The following is a 21,864-nucleotide window of genomic DNA, read 5'->3' as shown; positions in this document are numbered from 1 at the left end:
AAGCAGGAGACCTGGGTTCTAGTCCCCACTCTGCCACCAACTTGCTGTGTGACCTTGGGCAAGCCCCTGCCTATCTCTGAGCATTCATCTGTGCAATGAGAGGATTTGAGTCAATGTGGAACTGACCAGCACGAATGCTAGAGGCTGGGAGAGCCAGAGCGCCACCCACCCCCCCTGCCTCTGCCTGGGTTGGTAAGCAAGGTACCCTGGGTGGGACCACTCAACCTGTCTCTGTCTCAGGCTGAGGGAGGCACATCCTCTCCCCTCCAAAACTGTCCCATACTCCGTGCTGGGGTCCTCCTCCCTGTCTCCCCCCTCTGCCCCCATAGCTGCCAGGCTGCCAGCTGGGAGCCTCCGCAGCTGTGACCAAGCGTCCTGCGTCATGGTGAGTCAGAGCCCTCCCTCCAAGCCAGCTCCAGTCACCCCATGACAGGAAGAAGAGAAAGGACACCTCTGCCTCCCCTACCCTGGGCCACACAGGATGGGGCCCAGGGCCCAGCGGCAGGCAGGCCGGCTTTTCCATCTCCATGCAAGGCAGCCACACAGCTGGCACTGCCCAAGGCATCCATCCCCTCAGAGCTGTCCTCCCCAAGGCCAGACCGGCGGGGCGGGTGGCAGGGGAGGCTGGTCAGATGGGGGCAGAGCATGCAGGGCTCTGAGCATCCATGACTGGGTATAGCACTGGACTCTAGACTGGCACATCTGTCTTGTTCACACTGGCACATAGTAGGTGCTTTGTACACATCCACTGAATGAAGGCTCAGGCTTCTGGGGGGGAGTAGGGATACTGGTGAGGTAATAATGCATTATATCTGTGTTCACCATTACATTATTTATTTTTAGCCCTGTATCAGTGTCAGTCTTTTTTTTTTTTTTTTTTTTTTTTGGCTTTTTAGGGCTGCACCTGTGGCATAGTAGTTTGAATCCGAACTACAGCTGCCGGCCTACACCACGGCCACAGCAACTCAGGATCCGAGCCACATCTGTGACCTACACCACAGCTCACGGCAATGCTGGATCCCTGACCCACTGAGCGAAGCCAGGGATTCATCCTGCATCCTCATGGTTCCTAGTCAGATTTGTTTCCACTGTGCCACGATGGGAACGCCCATTGCACACATTATCTCACTCCCATGAGGCAAGATTTTACCCCCATGGAGTTCTCCTTGTGGCACAATGGGATTGGCAGCATCTCTGGAGCACTGGGACACAGGTTCAAAACCCGGCCCCGCGCAGTGGGTTAAGGATCCAGCCTTGCAACTGTGGTTCAGATCTGATCGCATATCCTGAGGGGTGATGAAAAGACCAAAAAAAAAACAAAAAATATTTTTACCCAGTTGGCAGCAAAAAACCTTGAGGCTCGGGGAAGGGAAGCATCTTGCCCAAGGTCACACAGCTTGTGTGAGGTGAGCCCATATTCACAATAGTTCCCCGACCCCCATGGCCAGGGTCATTCTCCACCAGGCTTTTACTCCAGAGAGGGCACCGGGCCTGGGCAAGGAGATAACGTCAGCATCCACGCCACTGCTCCCCACCCCCACCCCTTGGCAGTCCCACCGGGCCCAGATCCAGCCCGGCTAGAGGCCTCCAGCTCCACCCCACCCCCTTGTCTCAAACCTCATTCATCCTTCAAACCCCGCTGGTCCATCCCCAAGTTTTTAAAGAGAACCAGTGAACCTGGCTTCCTCACTTGGAAAAGGGGCACAAGGACACCTGCTCTAACCGATGCCCAAGAACGTGTACGGATGGAGTGAGTCGGCAGGATGTAAAAGTGAGCGCTGAGAAGCTGAGGATCTGTGGGCCATGGGCAGGTTTGCTAAGGAGCTGGGGGTGTGTCTGAGTGTGTGGCTGTGTGTAAATGCCAGTGTGTGTAAATATGGGTGTGTGTGTGTGGGTGTACCCATGTGTGTTTGTGTTCGTGGGTAGGGATGTGAGAGAGCCAGTGTGAGTGATTAGAGGGGCCACTGCGGGCCCCATCGGAAGGGAGCTGCGGGTCTGAGAAAGGACTTGGCCATTCTGCACGGGCTCAGCCCAAAGGGCCTTCTCACCTCGCTGCCGGCGCTTGCAGGAGACCCGGTGGAGGGATCCGAACGCTCATCCCCACCCTCTGTATCCCCAGCCTGGGCCAGTGTTCCCCCCCCCGCCACCGATGATGTCCCTGACACCTAAGGGCCCTCAGGCAAGGCATCTGATCTCCGTGAGCCTGTGTCTTCCCCTGCCACTTGGGCACAAGAGACATCTGAATGTCGTGTACTTCTTCGTGGCCCAAATGCTGAAATTTCCCTGCCCCCACCGCCCTCTTCCCTGACCTTCAGCCCCTGTCACCAGGTGGCTCGGGAGGCCCGAGGGCCTATGGTCCCCCTCCAGCTCCCCTGCCCCCTGCCCCGGGGCTGCCCCCGCCCCTAGCCTGGCGGCGGCGGCAACAGGTGCGCTGCGGGCGGGGCGCTGGGGGCGGGGCGGCCTCGCGGGCTCCGCGCTCGGGGCTCCGGGCGAGCGCTCCCCGGGGCCGCCCCGCCCGCCGTGCTGCCCGCGGCTGGCAGGGGCGGGCGCGGCGCGGGCGGCGGTGGCGCTCGGCGAGCCGGGCACGGCGGCGGCGGCGGCAGCGGCGGGGACGACCCGGCGGGAACGGCGGCCGAGCGGAGCGGAGCCCCGGGCCCTTCCCTGCGAATCCGCGCTTCCGCTGCGCCAGCGCCGCGCGTGAGCCCCGGGCCCGCGCAGACATGAGCGCCCGGCGGCCGGACGCACTCAAGGCTCAGCGGCCCGACCCCGAGGCCCCGTGATGGGCTCCTGCGTGTCGCGAGGTGAGGGGGCCACAGATCTTGGCGAGGAGAAGCAGGAATCGGGGGCCCGGGTCCCCGCGCCGGGGACGCAGGCACGACCCCTCGGCCTCTCGGGAGAACCTGGGTGGGGGTGGGGGTAGGGGGACGACCCGCCCTTCGCGGCCAGCCGCACACCCCGCCCCCCCGCCCCCCGCCGAGTCCCAGGGGACAAGGTGCCCCGAGGGGGTCAGGGCGTGGGAGGGGGCAGCAGCGCGGAGAGAGCGAGCGTGGGGAGGTCACCGCAGCCCCGCTTGGAACCACACCCCACCAGGTGGCAGAAGCAGGGTCGCTACCTTTCCAGCAGCCACACGCCCCCTGCCGTGTGCCTCGGAGGGACGGCAGGCTTCTGATTTCTCCTGGCTTCTCTGGAGGGACTGCGGGACGGCGGGAGAGCAAGCCGACCCTCCTTCCCACGCCCTCCAAGACATAGACCTTAGTAGCTCAGTGCCCCCACTTCTGTGCTCCTTACCCCACGCCCCTGACTTCAGAGTCCCAGACCCCACTGGCCACAAGGGGTTAAAGGAGATGAACAGGTTATAAGGAAGGTTCCCCTTCCCCCACCTTCATCCCTAACTCCTCATCCCCACCCCCATCCTTGGTCAGGGGACAGGAAGGGACAGAGACAGCTGATGTTCCCAGTCACCCCTGGGCCTTTCTGTCTGTCTTTAAAAGCCACTCTGACCTGGCAAGCTCCTGCTCTCTTCCAGTGCCTCAACCCTGAGGCTCCCCCCAAGGCCGTGTCTGGGGAGCTGGAGTGAGCTGCCCTGGCACCATAGTGAGTGGGAGAGGGTGGGAGTGGCAGGGACTTCTACACAAAGCTGGGGGGGTTGGGCAGCTTGGCCTTTGGAACCCTCCCCACCACCAGCTTTCCAACAGGCTGCTGAGTGGCATTTTAGAAGAGGTTGGCTGGGCCATTCTCCCACCCTGGTGAGCCTTTTGGGGTGCGGTGAGGGGGTGACTGAGGCCTTGGCTTCAGCGCTGCAGCCTGAAGCCAAACCCACTGACCCCAATCACGGCCTGGGGGGCGCTGCCACCTTACCTGTCACCCCCAGCAGCTTACCCAGATGTGGAGGGATGACCAGGCCTTGAGGAGGGGCTGGCAGGCCCTGGAGGAGACCTATCCCGGGGGGTGTTGGGGAAGGAGCACACCCCCTCCCCCCACCCTCTGCCCTCTCCGGGGCTCTGCCCACCAGTCCCCGTGGGACATTCAGATAGGTGGCTCAGGATGTCTCAGGAGGGTGTCATGGTGGGGATTAGGCTGTTCTGAGGTTCAGCCACTTATTCATTCATGAAGCTTGATGTTAGTGTGACACCTGCTGTGTGCCAGGCACCATGTACATGCCGGGCCCCCAGAGCGATGAGCCCAGCACAGCGCCTGCTCTGAAGGTACAGAATGACCATAAGGGAAGGGAATTTTAAGAGTGAGGGGGAGTTCCCATTGCGGTGCAGTGGAAATGAATCCGACTAGTAACCACTGGTCTCGCTCAGTGGGTTAGGATTATGGATCTGCTGTTGCCATGAGCTGTGGTGCAGGTCACAGGTGCGGCTTGGATCCTGCATTGCTGTGGCTGAGGTGTAGGCCAGCAGCTGTAGCTCGATTAGACCTCTAGCCTGGGAACCTCCATATGCCGCAGGTGTGGCTCTAAAAAGCAAACAAAAAAAAAGAGAGAGAGAGGAATGTTAAGAATTCTTTAGAACCAACAGGCTTTCCGCGTGTCTCTAGAAACCTCGAAGCTCTGAGCAGGCGCCAGGTGTTGGGGAGCTGGTATTTCCCTGTTGTCTGTCTCCCCCATCACTCAGCCATCCCGTGCCAGGTGCTGGAGGCCCAGCCCCAGGTGGGCCCCAGATGGACTTGGCTGTGAGCGTCAGACCCGAGGAGGAAGAGATGCTTGTTGAAGGTCAGGCTGCCAGGCTGTGTCAGGGCTGGGGACCAGGTCCTCTGACCACCTCATCCCCTGGACCTGGTGCTGGAACCCTCTGCCATGCCTGTCTGAGGTTACCCTGACCTAAGAGAGGTCCTCTCCACCCTTCCCTCTGTGGCTGGGGCTCCTGAGGGCCACCTCTAGATCTAGCTGTGTTTTCAGACCCTGTCCCCCTCCTGAGGGAGTAGGCCCGCTTCTAGCCTCCTCATGCATGCAGGCAAGCTGGATGCAGGTAAAGAAGCTGTGAGCCACGTGAGCCGAGGACAACCATTGTCCCAGCGCTCAGGGTTCTGCGTGGCCTGACCACTAAGCGGAGGCCACCCACCCCTCTAATTGTCACTGATACCCATAGAGTGCTTACGGCTTCCCAGGGCCCCAGTGGGAACATTCTAGGCACAACTAGCTAATTTAGGGTATGTACCGTCCCCGCCCCCATTTTACCAATGGAGAAACTGAGCGGGGCCCAGGGCCCCATAGGTAAGAAAGAGCAGAGGCAGGACTTGAATCCAGTCACACTGACTCCAGAGCCTGGGCCCTTGGCCTCTGTACCACGCAGCCGGCCCTCAGACCCAGGGCAGCTTCCATGAGCCCCGAGCGTCCACATCTGCCCCAATTGCTAATAACAGCCCCTTTGCTCCAAGCACAGCCTGAAGTCTGGAGCCAGGGATGACGTGCCTCCTGCCGAGGGCCAGATGGAGCCCAGAGCCCATACACAGCTTGGGCCACCCCAGCCAAACCCCAGGTACAGGCCACACCTGGCAGAGCCACCCCACTTAGCTTCTGCATGCCAGGCCTGAGAGGTCGGGAGTGCAAACTCTGGAGCCGGCCAGCCTAGGTTTGCACCCCTGCTCGGCCATGCACTAGCCCCGTGACCTCAGCAAGCTGCCTAACCTTGTGTGTGTGTGTTAGTGTTCTCATCTCTAAAATGGGACTAATACTGATCCTGATGCTTTAGGGTTCCCGGGAGGGGATTAAATGACTTAATTCATGCAGATCCCTCAGACCAGTGCCCAGCAAGTAGTAAGCACTGTAAGTTTAGCTGTCAGTTTAATTTAAAATTTTTTTTATTTATTACCTTTCCGTGCAGACAGCTAACCCAGACCCTCTTGGCTGGGAAAGGGGAAGCCATAGACGCTCCAAGCACCATCCTACCTCATGGGAAAAGAAGCAGGTGGCAGGCATTCGAGGTGCTGAGGACACGGGGAAAGGGACTGGAGCCAGATTGAGGCAACAATGCTGTTTCTACCAGCTGTTTTGTGTTTATTATCTATGTTTAAACTACCATTTATTGGGTACTTAGCCTGAGCTGGCTGAGGCATCACTCACCTGACCTCATTAGTCCTCATTGCGTAGGGCTCAGAAATGGGAAAGGTCTTACCTGAGGTCACACAGCCTGGACACAGGGAGAATTTGAATCCCACCCTGTGTGATCCCGGAGCCTGAGTACAGAACACTTTGCTTTCTCAGCCCGGACACAGGGAGAATTTGAATCCCACCCTGTGTGATCCCGGAGCCTGAGTACAGAACACTTTGCTTTCTCAAGTCCCCACTTGGAGAGAGGTACTGAGCATGTGGCCAACGCTTAAAAAATCCAACCTTCTGGAATAACTCAACTGTTGGCATTTGGTTTGGGCTTTCCTGCCACTGCTGGTGACGGTCGCTATGGAGCAATCCATATCTGCCACTTCTCTCCAGCTCCGGGCCTCTCAGCACCCAACCCTTGCCCCTGGCACTGGAACCTCTCTGCCTGCACCTTCCTGCCCCAGGCCTCCCCTCCAGACCACCCGTCAGCTCCTGGCCTTGCCCTGGGGTCTATGCCCTGGGCTGGCAGGTGGTGAGAGCAGAAGTTGGAGACGGAGGTGGTCCTTCTGGAAAGTGAGACATCTGGTCATGTCTGGGAGAAGCCGCACGCTCTAAAGGGGTCACACACGGACTGTGACCCCTTCACCCACAGCCCCCGAGTCCCGTCTCACCTTGGCCCCAGCAGAGCCAGTGTGCAGAGTTCTCCTGGATGCTGTGGGGAGACTGAGAAAGGGGTAGATGGGGGCTTGCCGTTTAGACGCTCACAGTCTGAGGAGGGAGACACAACCTTGCCCTTGGAGTAGCCTAGTGGAGAGGCAGGCAGGACACACACACACACACACACACACACACACACACTTGGAAAAATGGCCTGTAGACCTTCTAGGTCAGCACTGGTCAGTGAATAGAGCACAAGCTTTGGAGTTTTACACTGGCCTAGGTTTGAACCTCATTTCTGCCACTTTCTGGCAGGTGACCTTGCAGGAGTGATTTAACCTCTCTGAGCCTCAGTTTCCCCACATGTAAAATGGGCATAATAGCATCTACTGTGCAATGTTAAGATTGAATGAGTGAGAAGGGATGGAAAAGCCGAGGAAAGTACCTGAACCATAATAGGTACTCAGTACACAGAGTCAGCAGATCACATAGGCCAGATTTTGCCCATTAGGGCTCCTGCTAAGGGACCAGCCCAATACAGCTAAGGCCAATCTGGCAGGCTACCTGGAGGAGGTGAGGCTAGAGCAGGGTGTTCAAAGAAGTCGGGCCACAGGAAGGCAGAGGCTGTGGAAAGGAGCCAGGATGTGTGGAAGGTCCTGGAGAGGACATGGAAAGGGACCCCTCTGGGCATTTCTGAGTTGCACCTGCTGATGGATGGATGAACTACTGCTGAGGCTCTGGTGACCTGAAAACAGTGTCCTGAGAAGTGGGGGGCACTTTTGTCTTCTCAAGGCCAGGCCGCTGCCAAGCTCTGGGGGACAGACTGAGGCCATGGCAGTGACTCACAAGGGCTCACCCTTGGGGGGCCTCCCTCTCAGAACCCCCAGGGCAAGCTGCAGCCCTGGGGACAGGACCAGAGATGTGACACCCTAGATCTGTCCCACCCTAGATCCCAGAATGAGGATCTGAGGCCTAGGAGGGGAGGGGGACAGGGAGGGTGTCGCTTCTGGAGTGTTTGCAGTGGCAGGTGTCTCGCCTCACGGCAGCTCTTTCCAGGGTTCTCATTTCACAGATGAGAACCCCAAGGCGCCCCGGGGCCGTGCCGCAGGCCCACAGCCCTGGAGCTAGCCTTGAAGAGCCTAGATTTAAACCCAGGGCAGTGACCTTGGAAGGAGCACCTTGCCGGCTGTGCTCTGTGCAAGGCTGGAGCCTGGCCTGTCAGAGCCGGGTGGCACACACCCGGCCAGTGGCTGGAGGGAGGACCCCATCGGGCACTCAGCCGCAGGGGTCCTGAGAAGCTTAGAGGGGAGGCCCGCAACTGTCCAGGGAAGGGACTTGAGACCCAGGCTGCTGCTCAGCTACTGTGTGCTTTCAAGAGGAGCTTTGCCCTCTCTGGGCTGCTAAGAAGGAGCAGGGTGAAGGATGGGACCTCCCTGTGCTCAGGGAGGTGTGGGGCAGGGTGTAGGACCCCGGGAGACACACTGGGGGCAGATGGCAACTATGATGACTAATGGGCTGGGACCCGGGGCACCAAGGAACAGCCACGGGGGCCGGACGACTAGGAAGGAGGTGAGAGGAATCTTGAGTGGTTACGTTGCCGGCTCACCCAAGGAATGAGCAGAGAAAACCACTGTGGGAGCTTTGCAGTAAGAGGAGTTTAGGTTAGACATCAGGGGGAACTTTCTGGGTGGCTGGAGTCTATAGCAGATTGAGGAGCTGGCATAGGCAGGCAGGAAACATCCTTTGTGAGCAGAGACTCTCTAGTTGAAGGCAGAGGGACGGAGGGGACATCTAGATGACACCCCTTCTCCTTGAAGGCTCAAGATGGCCCTCTCCAGGCTGCCATGGCAACCAGAAGCCTGTCACTTCTGTGGCCAGGGCACGTGGGGGAGGGGCAGAGCTGAGAAGGGACCTCAGACCTTGAGTTCAGGGGAGTAGGGTGTGGACAGGGAAAGGGAGGGGCCCCCCTTCAGCTCCCTCGGAAGAGGAAGGTGCTCACAGGAGCAGAGGCTAGGGGTCTCCTCAGGCTACCCCCCAGCCCCCACCCCACGAGAAACGCTGTGTTTTTCCAGTTGCCAGTGGTGACGTGGCTCCCGGTCCCAGCTGGGCGAAGAGCAGCCTGTGATTTCACCCTGGGCTGGTTCATTACCTGACGTCTCCATAGCAACCAGCCTGTGACATCACGGGGCCAAAGTCCTCAGGGGGAGAAGGCAGCTTTGACAGAGGCGCCTGCACCCCAACGGAGGTGGGGGGGGCAGGAGGGCCGGGGCGGGGCTGGGAGCCAGGAGTCCACGTCTGCCACCACCCCAACGAATGACCTTGTTCAAGTAATGTCTCCTCCAGGCCTCTGACATCACCTGCCAGCACCCCCTTGCTCCCCAAGTCTGTGGTTTGCAGTTTTATTTTTATTTTTTATTCATTTTGGCCCTCACCCTCGGCAGGTGGAAGTTCCCGGGCCAGGGATCGAACCCGAGCCACAGTTGCAGCCTGCACCACAGCTGCAGCAACACTGGATCCTTAATCAGGAGCTTCCTGTGGTTGCAGTTTTAAAACAGTGCCAGGTGATGGGCAGGGGCCTGGGAACACTCCAGCACCCTTCAGAGTGCCTGGGAGGCAGCCTGCAGCCAGCAGCGCCCTGTCTACCCCTTGGGGGCCTGCCTTATGCATGCTGGAACCTTAAGAGTGACTTTCAAGCTTTCTTGACTGGACCCATAAGAATAAATATGTTTCACATCGTGATCCAGTACACATACATAGAAAAGTCTTAGTGTATACACAGGTGTGTCTGTGAACTTTAAATAGAGGCTTTGTGGAGTTCCCATTGTGGCTCTGGAGGTTAAGAACCCAACACAGCATCCCCGAGGACGCTGGTTTGATCCCCAGCCCTGCTCAGTGGGTTAAGGATCTGGCGTTGCCACAAGCGGCATAGGTCCCAGATGAGGCTTGGATCCGGTGTTGCCGTGGCTGTGGCTGTGGCTGTGGCTTAGGCCTGCAGCTGCAGCTCCCATTCAGCCCCTAGCCTGGGAGCATCCACATGCTGCAGGTGGGGCCGGAAAAATAAAAAGAAACAGAGGCTTCGTGAAATAGCACTTAATCTGACTGTCGTGGGTCTGGTATTTTCTACTCAATTCTATTTCATTCTTTTAAAAGATGCTTTAGTTGCTTGCATGACCCACAGAAGGATGCGCCCCTGCTTTGAACACCACCTTTGAGGGGCCTTGAAGGTGGCCTCTGGGTACATAGAAACTCTGCAGCCCAGAGAGGGATTAGACAACAACTTTCATCCTGTAGCCCATCCAACACTCCCCTTCTCCCCTTGAGCAGGAGCTGGCCATACCCAAGAACCACTGTCTGTTTTTTTTTTTTTTTTTAAGGCCACACCCGCGGCATATGGAGCTTCCCAGGTGAGAGGTTGAAGCGAATCAGAGATGTAGATGCCCGCCTACACCATAGCCACAGCAACGCAGGACCCGAGCTGCATCTTCAACCTACACCACAGCTCGCAGCAACACTAGATCCTTAACCCACTGAGCAAGGCCAGGGATTGAACCTGCAACCTTATAGATACTAGTTGGGTTCCCACTGAGCCATGACGGGAAGTCCACTGTCTGCTCTGTGCTCTGCTCCCTCCCTCGCCTTTCTGGGTCCCTTTCTCCTCTGCCATGGTAGCGTCTGGGCTGAGGAACCTGAGAAAAAATGGCCAAGACATTTGTATTGATTTGACACTGCAGGGGGCTTGCTTGGCCGACACCTGCTCACTCCCTCTGTGTGGTAGGTGCCCAAATATTCCTTCCTTCCTTCCTTTTTTTTTTTTTTTTGTCTTTTTGCCATTTCTTGGGCCGCTCCCGCAGCATATGGAGATTCTCAGGCTAGGGGTCTAATCGGTGCTGTAGCCGCCAGCCTACGGCAGAGCCACAGCAACTCGGGATCCGAGCCATGTCTGCGACCTACACCACAGCTCACAGCAACACCGGATCGTTAACCCACTGAGCAAGGGCAGGGACCGAACCCGCAACCTCATGGTTCCTAGTTGGATTCGTTAACCACTGCGCCACGATGGGAACTCCCCTTCCTTCATTCTTACAACAGATATTTCACGAGCACCTCTTATGTGGCAGGCCCTGGGCAGGTGCTGGGGCTAACAGAGCCCCAGCCCTCATAGAGCTTTAGAACTTGTCCTCTCATGAGAAACCGTGAACAAGGAAACAGACACGGTGTGGGGTGTGGGGTGTAAAGCGAGGTAAGGGGGTAGAAAGATTCGGTGTCATATGAATTCAGGTGGTTTGGGGAGGCCTCGCTGAGGTTACACCATTTGAGCAGAGACCTGAATGGAGTGACGGAATGAACCTGTATGTGCGAGGAGAGAGTCCCATTTGGTGGAAAGGAATGGCCAGTGCAAAGGCCCTGAGGCACGAGTGTGCTGGCTATGCCTGAGGACCAGCCAGGAGAGTAATCACTATGGCTGGAGGGAGAGAGGTAGACACGAGGTGGTGGAGGGGGGGCAGGGTCTTCCAAGCTAGCGTGTGTGAATTCTTCGGGGAGCCCTGGGGCAGTCTCCCCACTACAGAGCCCGTGTAGTGTTGTGGAAGATCTGACCTGGTTTGATCTCTTTCATCCCCTGCCGAACTCCCTTTTCCTCCTGAAGTGGTCCACCCTCCAGCTTCTTGGGGCTGGGGTCCCCTTGCCTGCAAGCAGCCCCCTAGGGGACACCAGCGAGGCTCAAACCTTGCCAGTTCCTCAGTGTCTGCCTGACCCTTGAAACCTTACAATCCTTGCCATGCTGGAGGTGGGAGGGCAGGCTGCCTCCTGCCTCCCTGACCCCTGCCCGGGGCCCGAGCCTGACCCCGCAGCAGCCACCTCTCCCCAGTTATGGAGAGGGAGGGGTGAGCTGGAGTAGGGGAGATGCCAGCCTCTCCTTTGCCAGCTTCGCCAATTTCTGCGAGTGGGTCTCTGGGAGCCCCTCATTTGGCCTGAGGGGAGACATAGGTAGAGTCAGAAGGTAGTTGACAGCTGGGGTAGCAGAGCCACGGTTCAGATTCGATCCCTGGCCCAGGAACTTCCATATGCTTCAAGTGCGGCAAAAAAAAAAAAAAAAAAAAAAAAAAAAAAAAATAGACAAACCAGGTTCTCCCTGGCCAGCCTGTTCAATGTGGCCCTCCCTGTCCTCATGCCAGCCGCCTGTCACTTCCCCCACAGTCATCACCCTCTGGTATTTATTTGGGTGTCTAATCTCTGTGCCCACAATGAATGTGAGCACCATGAGGGCAGAGACCATGGCAGCCCTGCTCACTGCTCTGCGTCTAGAGCCTAGAATTCTGCCTCACTCGTTGTGGTGCTGACGTTGTTTTTAGGGCTGTACCTGCAGCTTATGGAAGTTCCCAGCCTAGGGGCTGAATCGGAGCTAGAGCTGCTGGCCTACACCACAGCCACAGCAACTCAGGTTCTGAGGTGCATCTGTGACCTACACCACAACTCATGGCAATGCCAGATCCCCAACCCACTGAGCAAAGCTAGGGATCGAACCTGCATCCTCATGGATACTAGTCAGATTCGGTTCCACTGCGCCACAACGGGAACTCCCCCTGCCTCACTTTTAAAGAAAGCTGCTGTGAGGTGGGGGAGGTGGGGAGAGCAGATGCCCTCTTGGAGGCAGCTGACACGCCAGGGTGCTTTAGCTGGGCCAGGAGGGAAGTGGACCCAAGGAGCCAGTGGAAGGTGGTAGAATACAAGGATGGGATTGGAGGTCTCCAGGAGGTCAAAAATGTGCTGGAGTTATTCGCTAGAATTAGTCACAGGCAGATGGGCCAGCCATTCCCACTTGTATCCTACAAGCTCTCCTTTGCGGATGCCCTTGACCCTCTCAACCCTCCACCTGCTTCGTGCCTGAACCCTCAGAGCTGCACGTTGCTGGGGAAAGTCACCAGCCTCCGGTTAAATCAGTGCCCACGCTCCCCAGAGATCCTTCTCTGTTTCTCTGACACCTGCCAGTTTGCTTCCGGCGAGGTTGGCGACCTCATCCCCTCTCCTTCTGGAACCTCCAACACAGACACCCCCGGCTGCTCCCTGCACCCTGCTGCTGGCTTCTCTCCAGCTCTCTAGCTGAGATCCAGGGGGCTTGGAAGGCATCGACCCATTCTCTCCACCACGGATCACATGGTCTGCTTTCCGTCTTGATGAAAGAAGAGCCGTCCCTGCTGAGGGGTCCAGGAAGGAGGGGACCTGACTGGACTCCTCACCTGTGGCCTCGAGTCTGTTTTCTACAAAATGACCTGAGTGGAGTTTCCGACGTGGCTCAGGGCTTAATGAATCCGACTAGGAACCACGAGGTTGCGGGTTCAATCCCTGGCCTCACTCAGTGGGTTAAGGATCCTGTGTTGCTGTGAGCTGTGGTATAGGTCGCAGACATGGCTTGGATCTAGTGTTGCTGTGGCTGTGGTGTAGGCCGGCAGCTACAGTTCCGATTCGACCCCTAGCCTGGAAACCTCCATATGCTGTGGGCGCGGCCCTAGAAAAGACAAAGAGACAAAAACAAAACAAAACAAAACAAAAAAGTGACTGAGGAATAAGAAAGAAACGCCCCCCGTCTCTCAGAACTGGCTTGAGCAAGCTTCGTAAGCAAGAGTGCACTGGGCTTTTCTAAGTCCCACCTGTTTTTCTTATTTCCAGATTTGTTCACAAGTGCCCACAAGGACTGCCCCATGCCCCAGGGCACGGCCCCTCTGAGCCCGAACTTGCCCTCCAGCTGCCCACCCATCATGGCTCCAGACCGTGTCACTGGCAAGGTAATTGGTGTCGCTTCATCCCCACCTTCTTCCTGCACTAGGCCCTGGTTCTTGGGCTGTGCCCTACGGGTCCCCAGAGGGAGCAGAAGCCATGTCAAGCTCCTTTCCACCTGCCAGGCTTGGCTACTTCCTGTGGGATCAGGGCCCCTAAGGGTTGGTACTCAGCTGGATGAAGGTCTGAACTGGCTGGGCATCCAAGGACTGAACCAGCCTGCTGAGAATAGAGAGCCCCATGCTGAAGCCTTCCCATCCAAGGTAACTCAGGCTTGCGGGTAACACGTTCTGTTACCAGCCCACGACTCCCTAGCAGCCTGCACTGCCTGCTGGAGAGGAAAGGCCTGGAATTCTCAGTCCAGGAGATCTGGAAGGTCTAGCAAGGAGCCTCCAATCCTGGTGCATAATTTCCACCTTTGCCCCCGAGGTTGTGGCTTGAACCTACTGGTTAATGCAATTACCTTTTTTTGGAGCATATACCACAGGCCAAGTGTTGTGCCAGGCATTTTGCCTACATTATGTCATTTATGCGTCAAAACAGCCCGGGAGGTAAATGGCATTGTGACCATTTTACAGAAGATGAACCTGATGTTCTGAGATGTTCAGGCACCTGTCCAGGGATACCCAGGTAGCAATGGCAGAGTCAAAACTCGAACCCAGATCTGATCCAGCCCCTGTACCCACTGCCTCTCCTGGCAGACCCACCGCTGCCCCGCCTCCACCCCCCAGACCACTTCTGTCCCCGCCAGGGGACACCAGGGCATAACCCATGAGTAGGCAGACCCTGACCTCAGGGAGCACCAGAAAGCTGACCCAGGGCTTCATGCCATCTGCTGGCACACTGTGCCAGGCTCCGCCTGTTCCTCTTTCTCCCTTTGTTTTAGGACAAACAGATGGATTTCTGTTGGGATCCTTGGCAGGTCAGTGCACGTGCCCCGCCCCTGGTCTAACCAGCCCCAGCTGCCCCTGCTGCCCCCGCCTCTGCTCGGCCCAGCCCGGGCACATGGAGCTGCCCACCCGGTGGGGGGGTGCTGAGGACATAGGTCCTGTGGGGGTTGGCAGGATTGCCCAGAGTACCTGGGGAGGGTGGGTAAGGGGGCTGGGAGGGGTGGGGGATGCCATCTCGTAGGTCTGCCTCCCCCTGCTCACCCCCTCCCCCTCCTGCAGAGGTGCTTCCAGACCACCAATGGCTACCTGTCCGACTCCAGGTCGTGCTCCAGCAACTATAACGTGGCAGCCCTAGCCACCTCATCCCTTGTGGGTAAGCTCTGCTGCCCTTGAAGTTGGCAACCCCCCACCCCCAGGCACTAGCTGTGGGAAGGTCAAAGGTGAATTGCAGCTGGAAGGGTCGCCACCCTGTTGGAGTCAACATTTTTGTTTGTTTTTTTTCCTTTTTAGGGTTGCACCTGTGGCCTATGGAAGTTCCCAGGCTAGGGGTCAAATTGGAGCTGCTGGCCTACACCATAGCCTCAGCAACGTGAGATCCAAGCCCCGTCTTCGACCTACACCACAGCTCATAGCAACACCTGATCCTTAACCCACTGAGTGAAGCCAGGGATCGAACCCTCGTCCTCATGGATACTAGTTGGGTTCTTAACAGGCTCACCCACAGTAGGAACTCCGGATTCGACTTTTTCTAAAGGCCAGGCTCCATGCTGGGCCCTGCAGTACTTAGGGTTCCTGCCCCTGGCACCGCCCCCCCTCCCCCCGCCCCCGCTGCCGTGTGTTGAATTGTTGTATCCTCCAGAAGTTCTGGGAGATGGCCCTGATTTTCCGGGCGTCTGCCCCGTGTGGTCTCCCCGCCCCTCTGCAGACGTTGAAATCTGCCACTCAGGCCAGCATGGGTTGGGGTTCCCTAGAAGCAGAGCCCGAGTTGAGAATTGTCGTGCTAGTGATTTGCTGAGGGAGTGTTCTGGAAGGGAACCTGTAGGAAGGAAGGGAGCCAGGGCAGCAGCACAGGGCAGGGCAGGGAGCTCGGCAAAGGTGTGGTGGCAGAAGTCTTGTCCTTCTCAGCCCGATTCCATGGGAGCTCCGGAGCATGACTCGCACCACGGGATTCGTGGCGCTGAGGCCAGGTGGCTGATTTTATGTTATTCCTCCAGCAGTCTGTCACTGGCTGCCACTGGGCTCTCCCACCTCCCCAGCTTCTCCAGGTGAGGCAGTTCCCATTGGCCAAAGGCAAGGCTCCTGAGAAGGATGCGGGTGTGAGCTGCCAGCAGCAGCAGCCGGGAAAGGGGCCTCGCTGGGCCACCAGGTCTCCCAGGCTGTCCTCAGCCGGCCAGCTCCTCTCTGCTCACAGCTTTGCTCCTTGTCCCTCAGGCTCTCATGTCATTAAATCCTCATGGCCCTTGCTGCCCCCTGACCTTTGCCTTGCCCTTTCCTCTACCCCATCTGCCCCTCGGGGGCCACTGAACCCCCCCCAGAAACCCTCTCTGGTTGCCAGACTCCCCAGCCCTGGGGGATCACCCCCTGCTTGTTCACCCCCATCCCCCCATTTCCCCAGAGTCATACATCTGTTTTTTTCTCTTAAATATTGCCTTTCCTCACATGCACGACTTCTAGGACCAGTGACCCCCAGGTCTGTGTTCTCAGCCTTGGTTAAAGGAGATGCTGAACTGTTCTTGATGACCTTCTTTCTGTCACCTTTCACAGCCGACCCGTCTACTCCCAAGAACCCCTCCAGCACCCCCTGCCCAGCCCTGTCCTGTCTCTTGCTGGGTCCCTTCAATGGCCCCTGGTGTCCCCCTGTCTCCACCCTTGGTCCCTGGTCCCCTAATGAGGATGCTCTTCCTAAACAATGGATCTGACTTGTCACTCTCCCGCTCATTATCCTGCTGTGGCTCCCCATTGCTCTAAAGGACAATGGCAGGGAGTTCCTGTTGTGGCGCAGCAGAAATGAACCCGGCTAGGAACCATGAGGTTGCAGGTTCAATCCCTGGCCTCATTCAGTGGATTGGGGATCTGGCGTTGCTGTGAGCTGTGGTGTAGGTCACAGATGTGGCTTGGATCTGGTGTTGCTGTGGCTCTGGCGTAGGCCGGCAGCTATAGCTCTGATTCAACCCCTAGCCTGGGAACCTCCATATGCCATGGGTATGGCCCTAAAAAAAAAAAAAGATAGCAAGAAAAAAAAAAAAAAAAAAAAAAAAAGGACAACGGCAGTGCCCTCAGTCTGGCTCTTTCAGCCCCCAGTGTGGCCCCTGTTGGGCTTGCCAGCCTCTCTGCCGCCCTACTCCTGGTCTTGCCCTGGTAGTCCTAGAACAATGCCACACTCTTCCTTGCTTTCATCCTCTTCTCATCTTTGAAATAGCCTCCTTCTTGCCTCCGCTTATCCAACCCAAGCTGCCTTGAAAGCCTGACTCAGGTCCTCCTCTTCCAGGAAGACTTCCCTGCCTGCTACACCCCCCGCCCCCACTGGTCTCACCCTCAGCAGATCTGTCACTGTCCTAGGCACAAGGGATGCATTCTTTTTTTATTAAACTTTTTATTAAAGTATAGTTGATTTACAGTGTTTCTTCCATTTCTCTATATAGCAAATGACCCAGCCATACATACACATGCATTCTTTTTTTTTTTTTCCGTACTATCTTCCATCATGTTCTAACCCAAGAGATTAGACACAGTTCCCTGTGCTGTACAGTGGGACCTCATTACTTCTCCATTCTGAATGTAATATTTTGCATCTGCCAACCCCAAACTCCTCATCCATCCCCTTCTCTGCCCTCAACACTGGCAAACATAAGTCTGCTCTCCGTGTCCCTGAGCTGTTTTTGTTTTGTAGACAGGATCATTTGTGACATATTTTAGATTCCGCATATAAGTGATACCACATGGTATTTGTCTTTCTCTCTTTTTTTTTTCCCATCTTTTATTTATTTTTTTTTAGGGCTCCACCTGTGGTGTATGGAAGTTCCCAGGCTAGGGGCCGAATCTGAGCTCTTGCCAGCCTATGCCCCAGCTCACAGCAATTCCAGATCCTAAACCCACTGAGTGAGGCCAGGGATCAAACCTGCGTCCTCATGGATATTAGTCGGATTCATTACATTTGAGCCACAATGGGAACGCCTATCTTTCTCTTTATGACTTACTTCACTTAGTCTGAGAATCTCTAGTTCCAGCCATGTTATTGCAGATGGCATTGTTTTGTTCTTTTTTATGGCTGACTAGTATTCCATTTTATAGATGTACCACATTTTTTTTGTCTTTTTTAGGGGTGCACCGGCAGCACATGGAGGTTCCCAGGCTAGGGGTCCAATCAGAGCTGTGGCCACCGGCCTCTGCCAGGGCCACAGCAACACTGGATCCAAGCCTCAGCTGCAACATACACCATAGCTCACGGTGAGGCCAGGGATCAAACCTGCATCTTCATGGATGCTAGTCAGAATTGTTAACCGCTGAGCCACAGTGGGGACTCCTGAACCACATCTTAATCCATTCATCTGTCGGTGGACATTTAGGTTGTTTCCATGTCTTGACTATTGTGAATAGTGCTGCAGTGAACATACAGGTGCATGTATATTTTGAGTTCTAGTTTTATCCAAATGCATGCCCAGGAGTGGGATTTCTGTGACATATGTTAGTTCTGTATTTAGTTTTCTTCTCTTTTCTTTTTTTGGTCTTTTTAGGGCTGCAACCGTGGCATATGGAGGTTCCCAGGCTAGGGTGTCGAATGGGAGCTGCAGCTGCCGGCCTACACCACAACCACACCAACGCGGGATCTGAGCCACATCTGCAACCTACACCACAGCTCGGGGCAACGCCAGATCCTTAACCCACTGAGCAAGGCCAGGGATCGAAACTGCATCCTCATGGATGCTAGTCAGATTCGTTTCCACTGAGCCACGAAGGGAACGCCTATATTTAGTTTTCTGAGGAAACTGCATACTGTTTTCCTCAGTGGTTGTACCAATTTGCAGTCCCAGCAACGGTGAAGGAGGGTCCCCTTTTCTCCACACCCTTTCCAGCATTTGGTATTTGGGGGGCTGCACTCTTAGAACGTGTTCACTGATAGAGAAAGGGAGGGCTGGGTGGATCTTGAATGGATCCTTTGAGTGGATCTCCTTGAGCAGAAGGGTCTAAACTTGGTCAGAAAGGAAATGAGGGGCGTGGCGAGCCTGAGGCAGTGGCACCGGGTGGGCAGGAATGTTGATGGGGAGCGGGGGACACTGGGAGGGTGTGGGGCCTGCAGGTGGGTGGGGAACATGTACATGAGGGGCCTCAGGGTTGGGGAGGCCTTGGGGCAGGCGGGGAGGGGGCACGAGGCCTTGTCTGGGCGTGAGGAGTGGGCTGGTATAGGCTTTGTGGGTCCAGGCCCTTGAGGTCACGGGGCACTGGGTGAGTACAGGGTGCTGAGGGGATGTGGTGTACAGGCCATTGGATGCCTGCAGTACTCAGGGGCCTGGGGGACTGGGGGGCCTGGGGTACTGGAAGTGGGGCCCCGAGCTGGGCCTTGGGTCAGGGCTGTCACCCATCTGCCCCCAATTCCCCCAGGAGTGGTGCAAAGCATCAAGGACCACATCACAAAGCCCACGGCCATGGCACGTGGCCGCGTGGCCCACCTCATTGAGTGGAAGGGTTGGAGTGCCCAGCGTTCGGGCTGGGAGCTGTCCCCGGCCGAGGACGAGCATTACTGCTGCCTCCCAGACGAGCTGCGGGAGGCCCGCTTTGCCGCAGGTCAGTGGGGGGTCGGGGCGGGGTACCTGGGGACAGAGACTGGCCCAGACCTTGGTCCTTAGGGGACCTAGGGTCCCCCTGGGCATTGTTTGGGTAGAGAGAAATAACGCCATGGGGTGGGGGGCATTGGTGGGCACTCTGATCCTCTGGACGAGGATGGGCAGCTCCAAGAGGCAGCATCTGGTGCCAGCCTGTCCTGGCACCTGAGGCCACCTCCCCCCTCACACCTTGCCCGTGGCCCCACTGAGCAGGGTCTGTCCCCCACAGGGGTTGCCGAGCAGTTTGCCATCACGGAGGCCACGCTGAGCGCCTGGTCCTCGCTGGACGATGAGGAGCTGAACCCGGAGAACAGCCCCCAGGACGTGGTCCAGCTTCAGGGTACAGTCTGGGGCGGGGCAGGCATGGGGGGGTTGTTGCAGCAAAGCAGGGGCTTCCTGCAGCAGAGTGAGGGGGCGCTGCCTGCCTGTTCTGACACCAGATGCCCCAGGGCTCAGGCAGGCCCTTCCTTCTCTCAGCCTTAGTTTCTTTATCTGAAAAAGGGGGCTGGTGATTCTTGCCCCACCCAGGGCCAAAGAACTGCCAGGAGCATAAAGGAGAGAATAATAATGAGAGAAAGAGAGAAGGTGACCTGAGTGCTTAAGTGGAATAACCTGAATAACACAGGTTATCCCATTTCACCCTTTCTACAACTTTAGGAAGCAGACGCTGTAACTATTTTACAAATAGAGGGGCTCACTCACTTCAGATGACACAGCTAGAGGCATCGGAGCCAGGACCTGAACCTTAACACCAAGCACAGCCAACCACCTTTCTAGAACCTCAGGTTCCTACTGAGGGCTTCAGGGAGCCTGGGTCCTGGGTGGAGCCTGCATCCCCGCGAGATCTCATTTGATCTTCCCTCTAACAGTGATGGCAGGGAGGGGAAAGGAGGCCCCAGGAAGAGCACTGGTTGTCCCAATTCTGAGTACAGAGGAATGTGAGGCCAGGCAGGCTGGCTCCAGAGACAGCTTTTAATGCTCTGCTCACTGCCACCTCCACCCCTGTCACCCCTTGGGAGAAACGGGGGCTCAGAGAGGTTCTGCGACCTGCCCAAGGTCACACAGCTTGGCAGGAACAAAGCGAGATGTAGAGGCAGGTCTTCGGCCCCGTGCCTTCGCTCACACCCCAGGAGAGGGTGAGGGGCAGGGTCGTCCAAACCCCACTCCTCACGCCCACCCCTTTGGTGCTTTTTCAGACCTGGAGAGCATCTACCTGCAGGACAGTCTTCTGAGTGTCCCCTCGCAGGATGACAGTCTTCTGGCTTTCTCCTCCTCTGGTCTCTCCCCCGATGGCTGGCCCTCACCTGAAGAGCCCCCCATCACAGCTGTGGGCCCGCAGCCCCCCAGTCCTGAACAGCAGCACAGGCAGCGGCTGCCGGGGGCCCCGGGACCCGAGGGTGGGGCCCACTTGCAGGGCTCCCTCCCCTCAGTGGACAGTGGCTCCCTCTCGGAGGAAGAGGACGAGGTGTTCTATAACTGAGGTGGGGACCAGAGCCTGCTGGCACCGTGACCTGGCCTGGTGGGCAGCCCAGGTGTATCCGGACACCGGGGTCTGGCTGTGCATCTCTAGACCCCTCAGGGCAGGCCCAGGGTGGGTGCAGCGGGGCTGGGGGCCAGCATTCCTTGTGGACCACTCCGTGCCTCCGTGGCCCTGTCCCTCGCAGTGGGAGCCATCATCCCCTTCTCCCTCTTTATGTGGCTCAGGAGGGCACCCCCCTCTGCAGAGTTTCTGCCATCAGCGAGCTCAAGAGCTCTCAGTGGACACCGGGGCAAGCCGCCCAGAGGAGCCAACAGCCAGACTCCCAGGAAGACAGACACAGAAGGGCCTGCGAGACCTGCTGGGAGTGGGGCCCGGGGACCCTGCCTTGAGCCCAGGGCTCAGTCCTTCCCCCTCTCCCCCTGAGCTTCTGCCCCCATCAGAGGGGGACTGCCTCTTCTGGTAGCTAACGTCTGCCCCTTAGCGCTCTTCATGGGGATTCTGTGTCTGGAGTGTCTGTAGGTCCCTCACTCTCTGAACCCGCTCCCTGGTGCCCTCCTCCCCCTCCTCGCTCTCCCCTGCCATCTCCCTGATGCCATCTCCCTGAAGGTCGTCTGAAGACATTAAAGTGGTGGATTCACCCTGGATGAACTTGGGTTGGTCTCTGCTGGGAAAGGCATGTCCTCAGGCCCCTGGTGGGGGGAACTCTAGAAGGACTTTGGAGAGGCTCCTAACCCCCAACACACAGACAGCTGGTCAACCTGCTGCCAGCAGCCAGGAGAGTCCCCATGAAAGATGCCCAAGGCACTGTGGACTCTCCAAGGAGCCACACACCTGGTCAGCTCTGGCTCAGCCAAGGAAAAAGTTAAGGCTAGAGTGAAGGTAACTGGGCCACAGGGTCCTGCTTAGATGTGAAGACAAGAGTCTCCTGGTGGGAGAGTTCCCACTGTAGCTCAGAGGGTTAAGAACCCAACTCTATCTCTCTAATGATTCCGGTTCAATCCCTGGCCTCCTTCAATGGGTTAAGGGTTCAGTGTTGCAAGCTACAGCATAGGTCTCAGATGCAGTTTGGTTCTGGCATTGCTGTGGCTGTGGCCTAGGCCAACAGCTGCAGCTCTGATTCGACCCCTAGCTTGGGAGCCTCCATATGCCACAGGTGCAGCTGTAAAAAGAAAAAAAAAAAAAAAGATCCGCTGGGGAACC

The 21,864-nt window shown here is 57.1% G+C and overlaps 1 protein-coding gene across 4 annotated transcripts; it reads left to right on the top strand.

Annotated features, from left to right (window-relative positions):
- FAM131C (family with sequence similarity 131 member C) lies at positions 1,624-21,308 on the top strand. 4 transcript variants are annotated; one of them, XM_021095409.1, is made up of 8 exons: positions 2,585-2,801; positions 5,388-5,483; positions 13,367-13,482; positions 14,361-14,396; positions 14,644-14,737; positions 18,964-19,146; positions 19,414-19,524; positions 20,381-21,308. In XM_021095409.1, exons 2-8 carry the CDS (start codon positions 5,408-5,410, stop codon positions 20,662-20,664), a joined length of 900 nt encoding a protein of 299 aa, XP_020951068.1. In that variant the 5' UTR covers positions 2,585-2,801; positions 5,388-5,407; the 3' UTR covers positions 20,665-21,308. The 4 variants fall into 4 exon arrangements, with proteins under 4 accessions (XP_020951069.1, XP_020951070.1, XP_020951068.1 ...); XM_005665034.3 differs by having other exon boundaries at positions 5,383-5,483; XM_021095410.1 differs by lacking the exons at positions 2,585-2,801; positions 5,388-5,483 and adding an exon at positions 1,624-1,771.

Source organism: Sus scrofa, chromosome 6, assembly GCF_000003025.6.
Source record: "Sus scrofa isolate TJ Tabasco breed Duroc chromosome 6, Sscrofa11.1, whole genome shotgun sequence".
Lineage (NCBI taxonomy): Eukaryota > Metazoa > Chordata > Mammalia > Artiodactyla > Suidae > Sus > Sus scrofa.
Note: the sequence above shows the minus strand (reverse complement) of the source record. Positions and strands in the feature narration are given on the sequence as shown.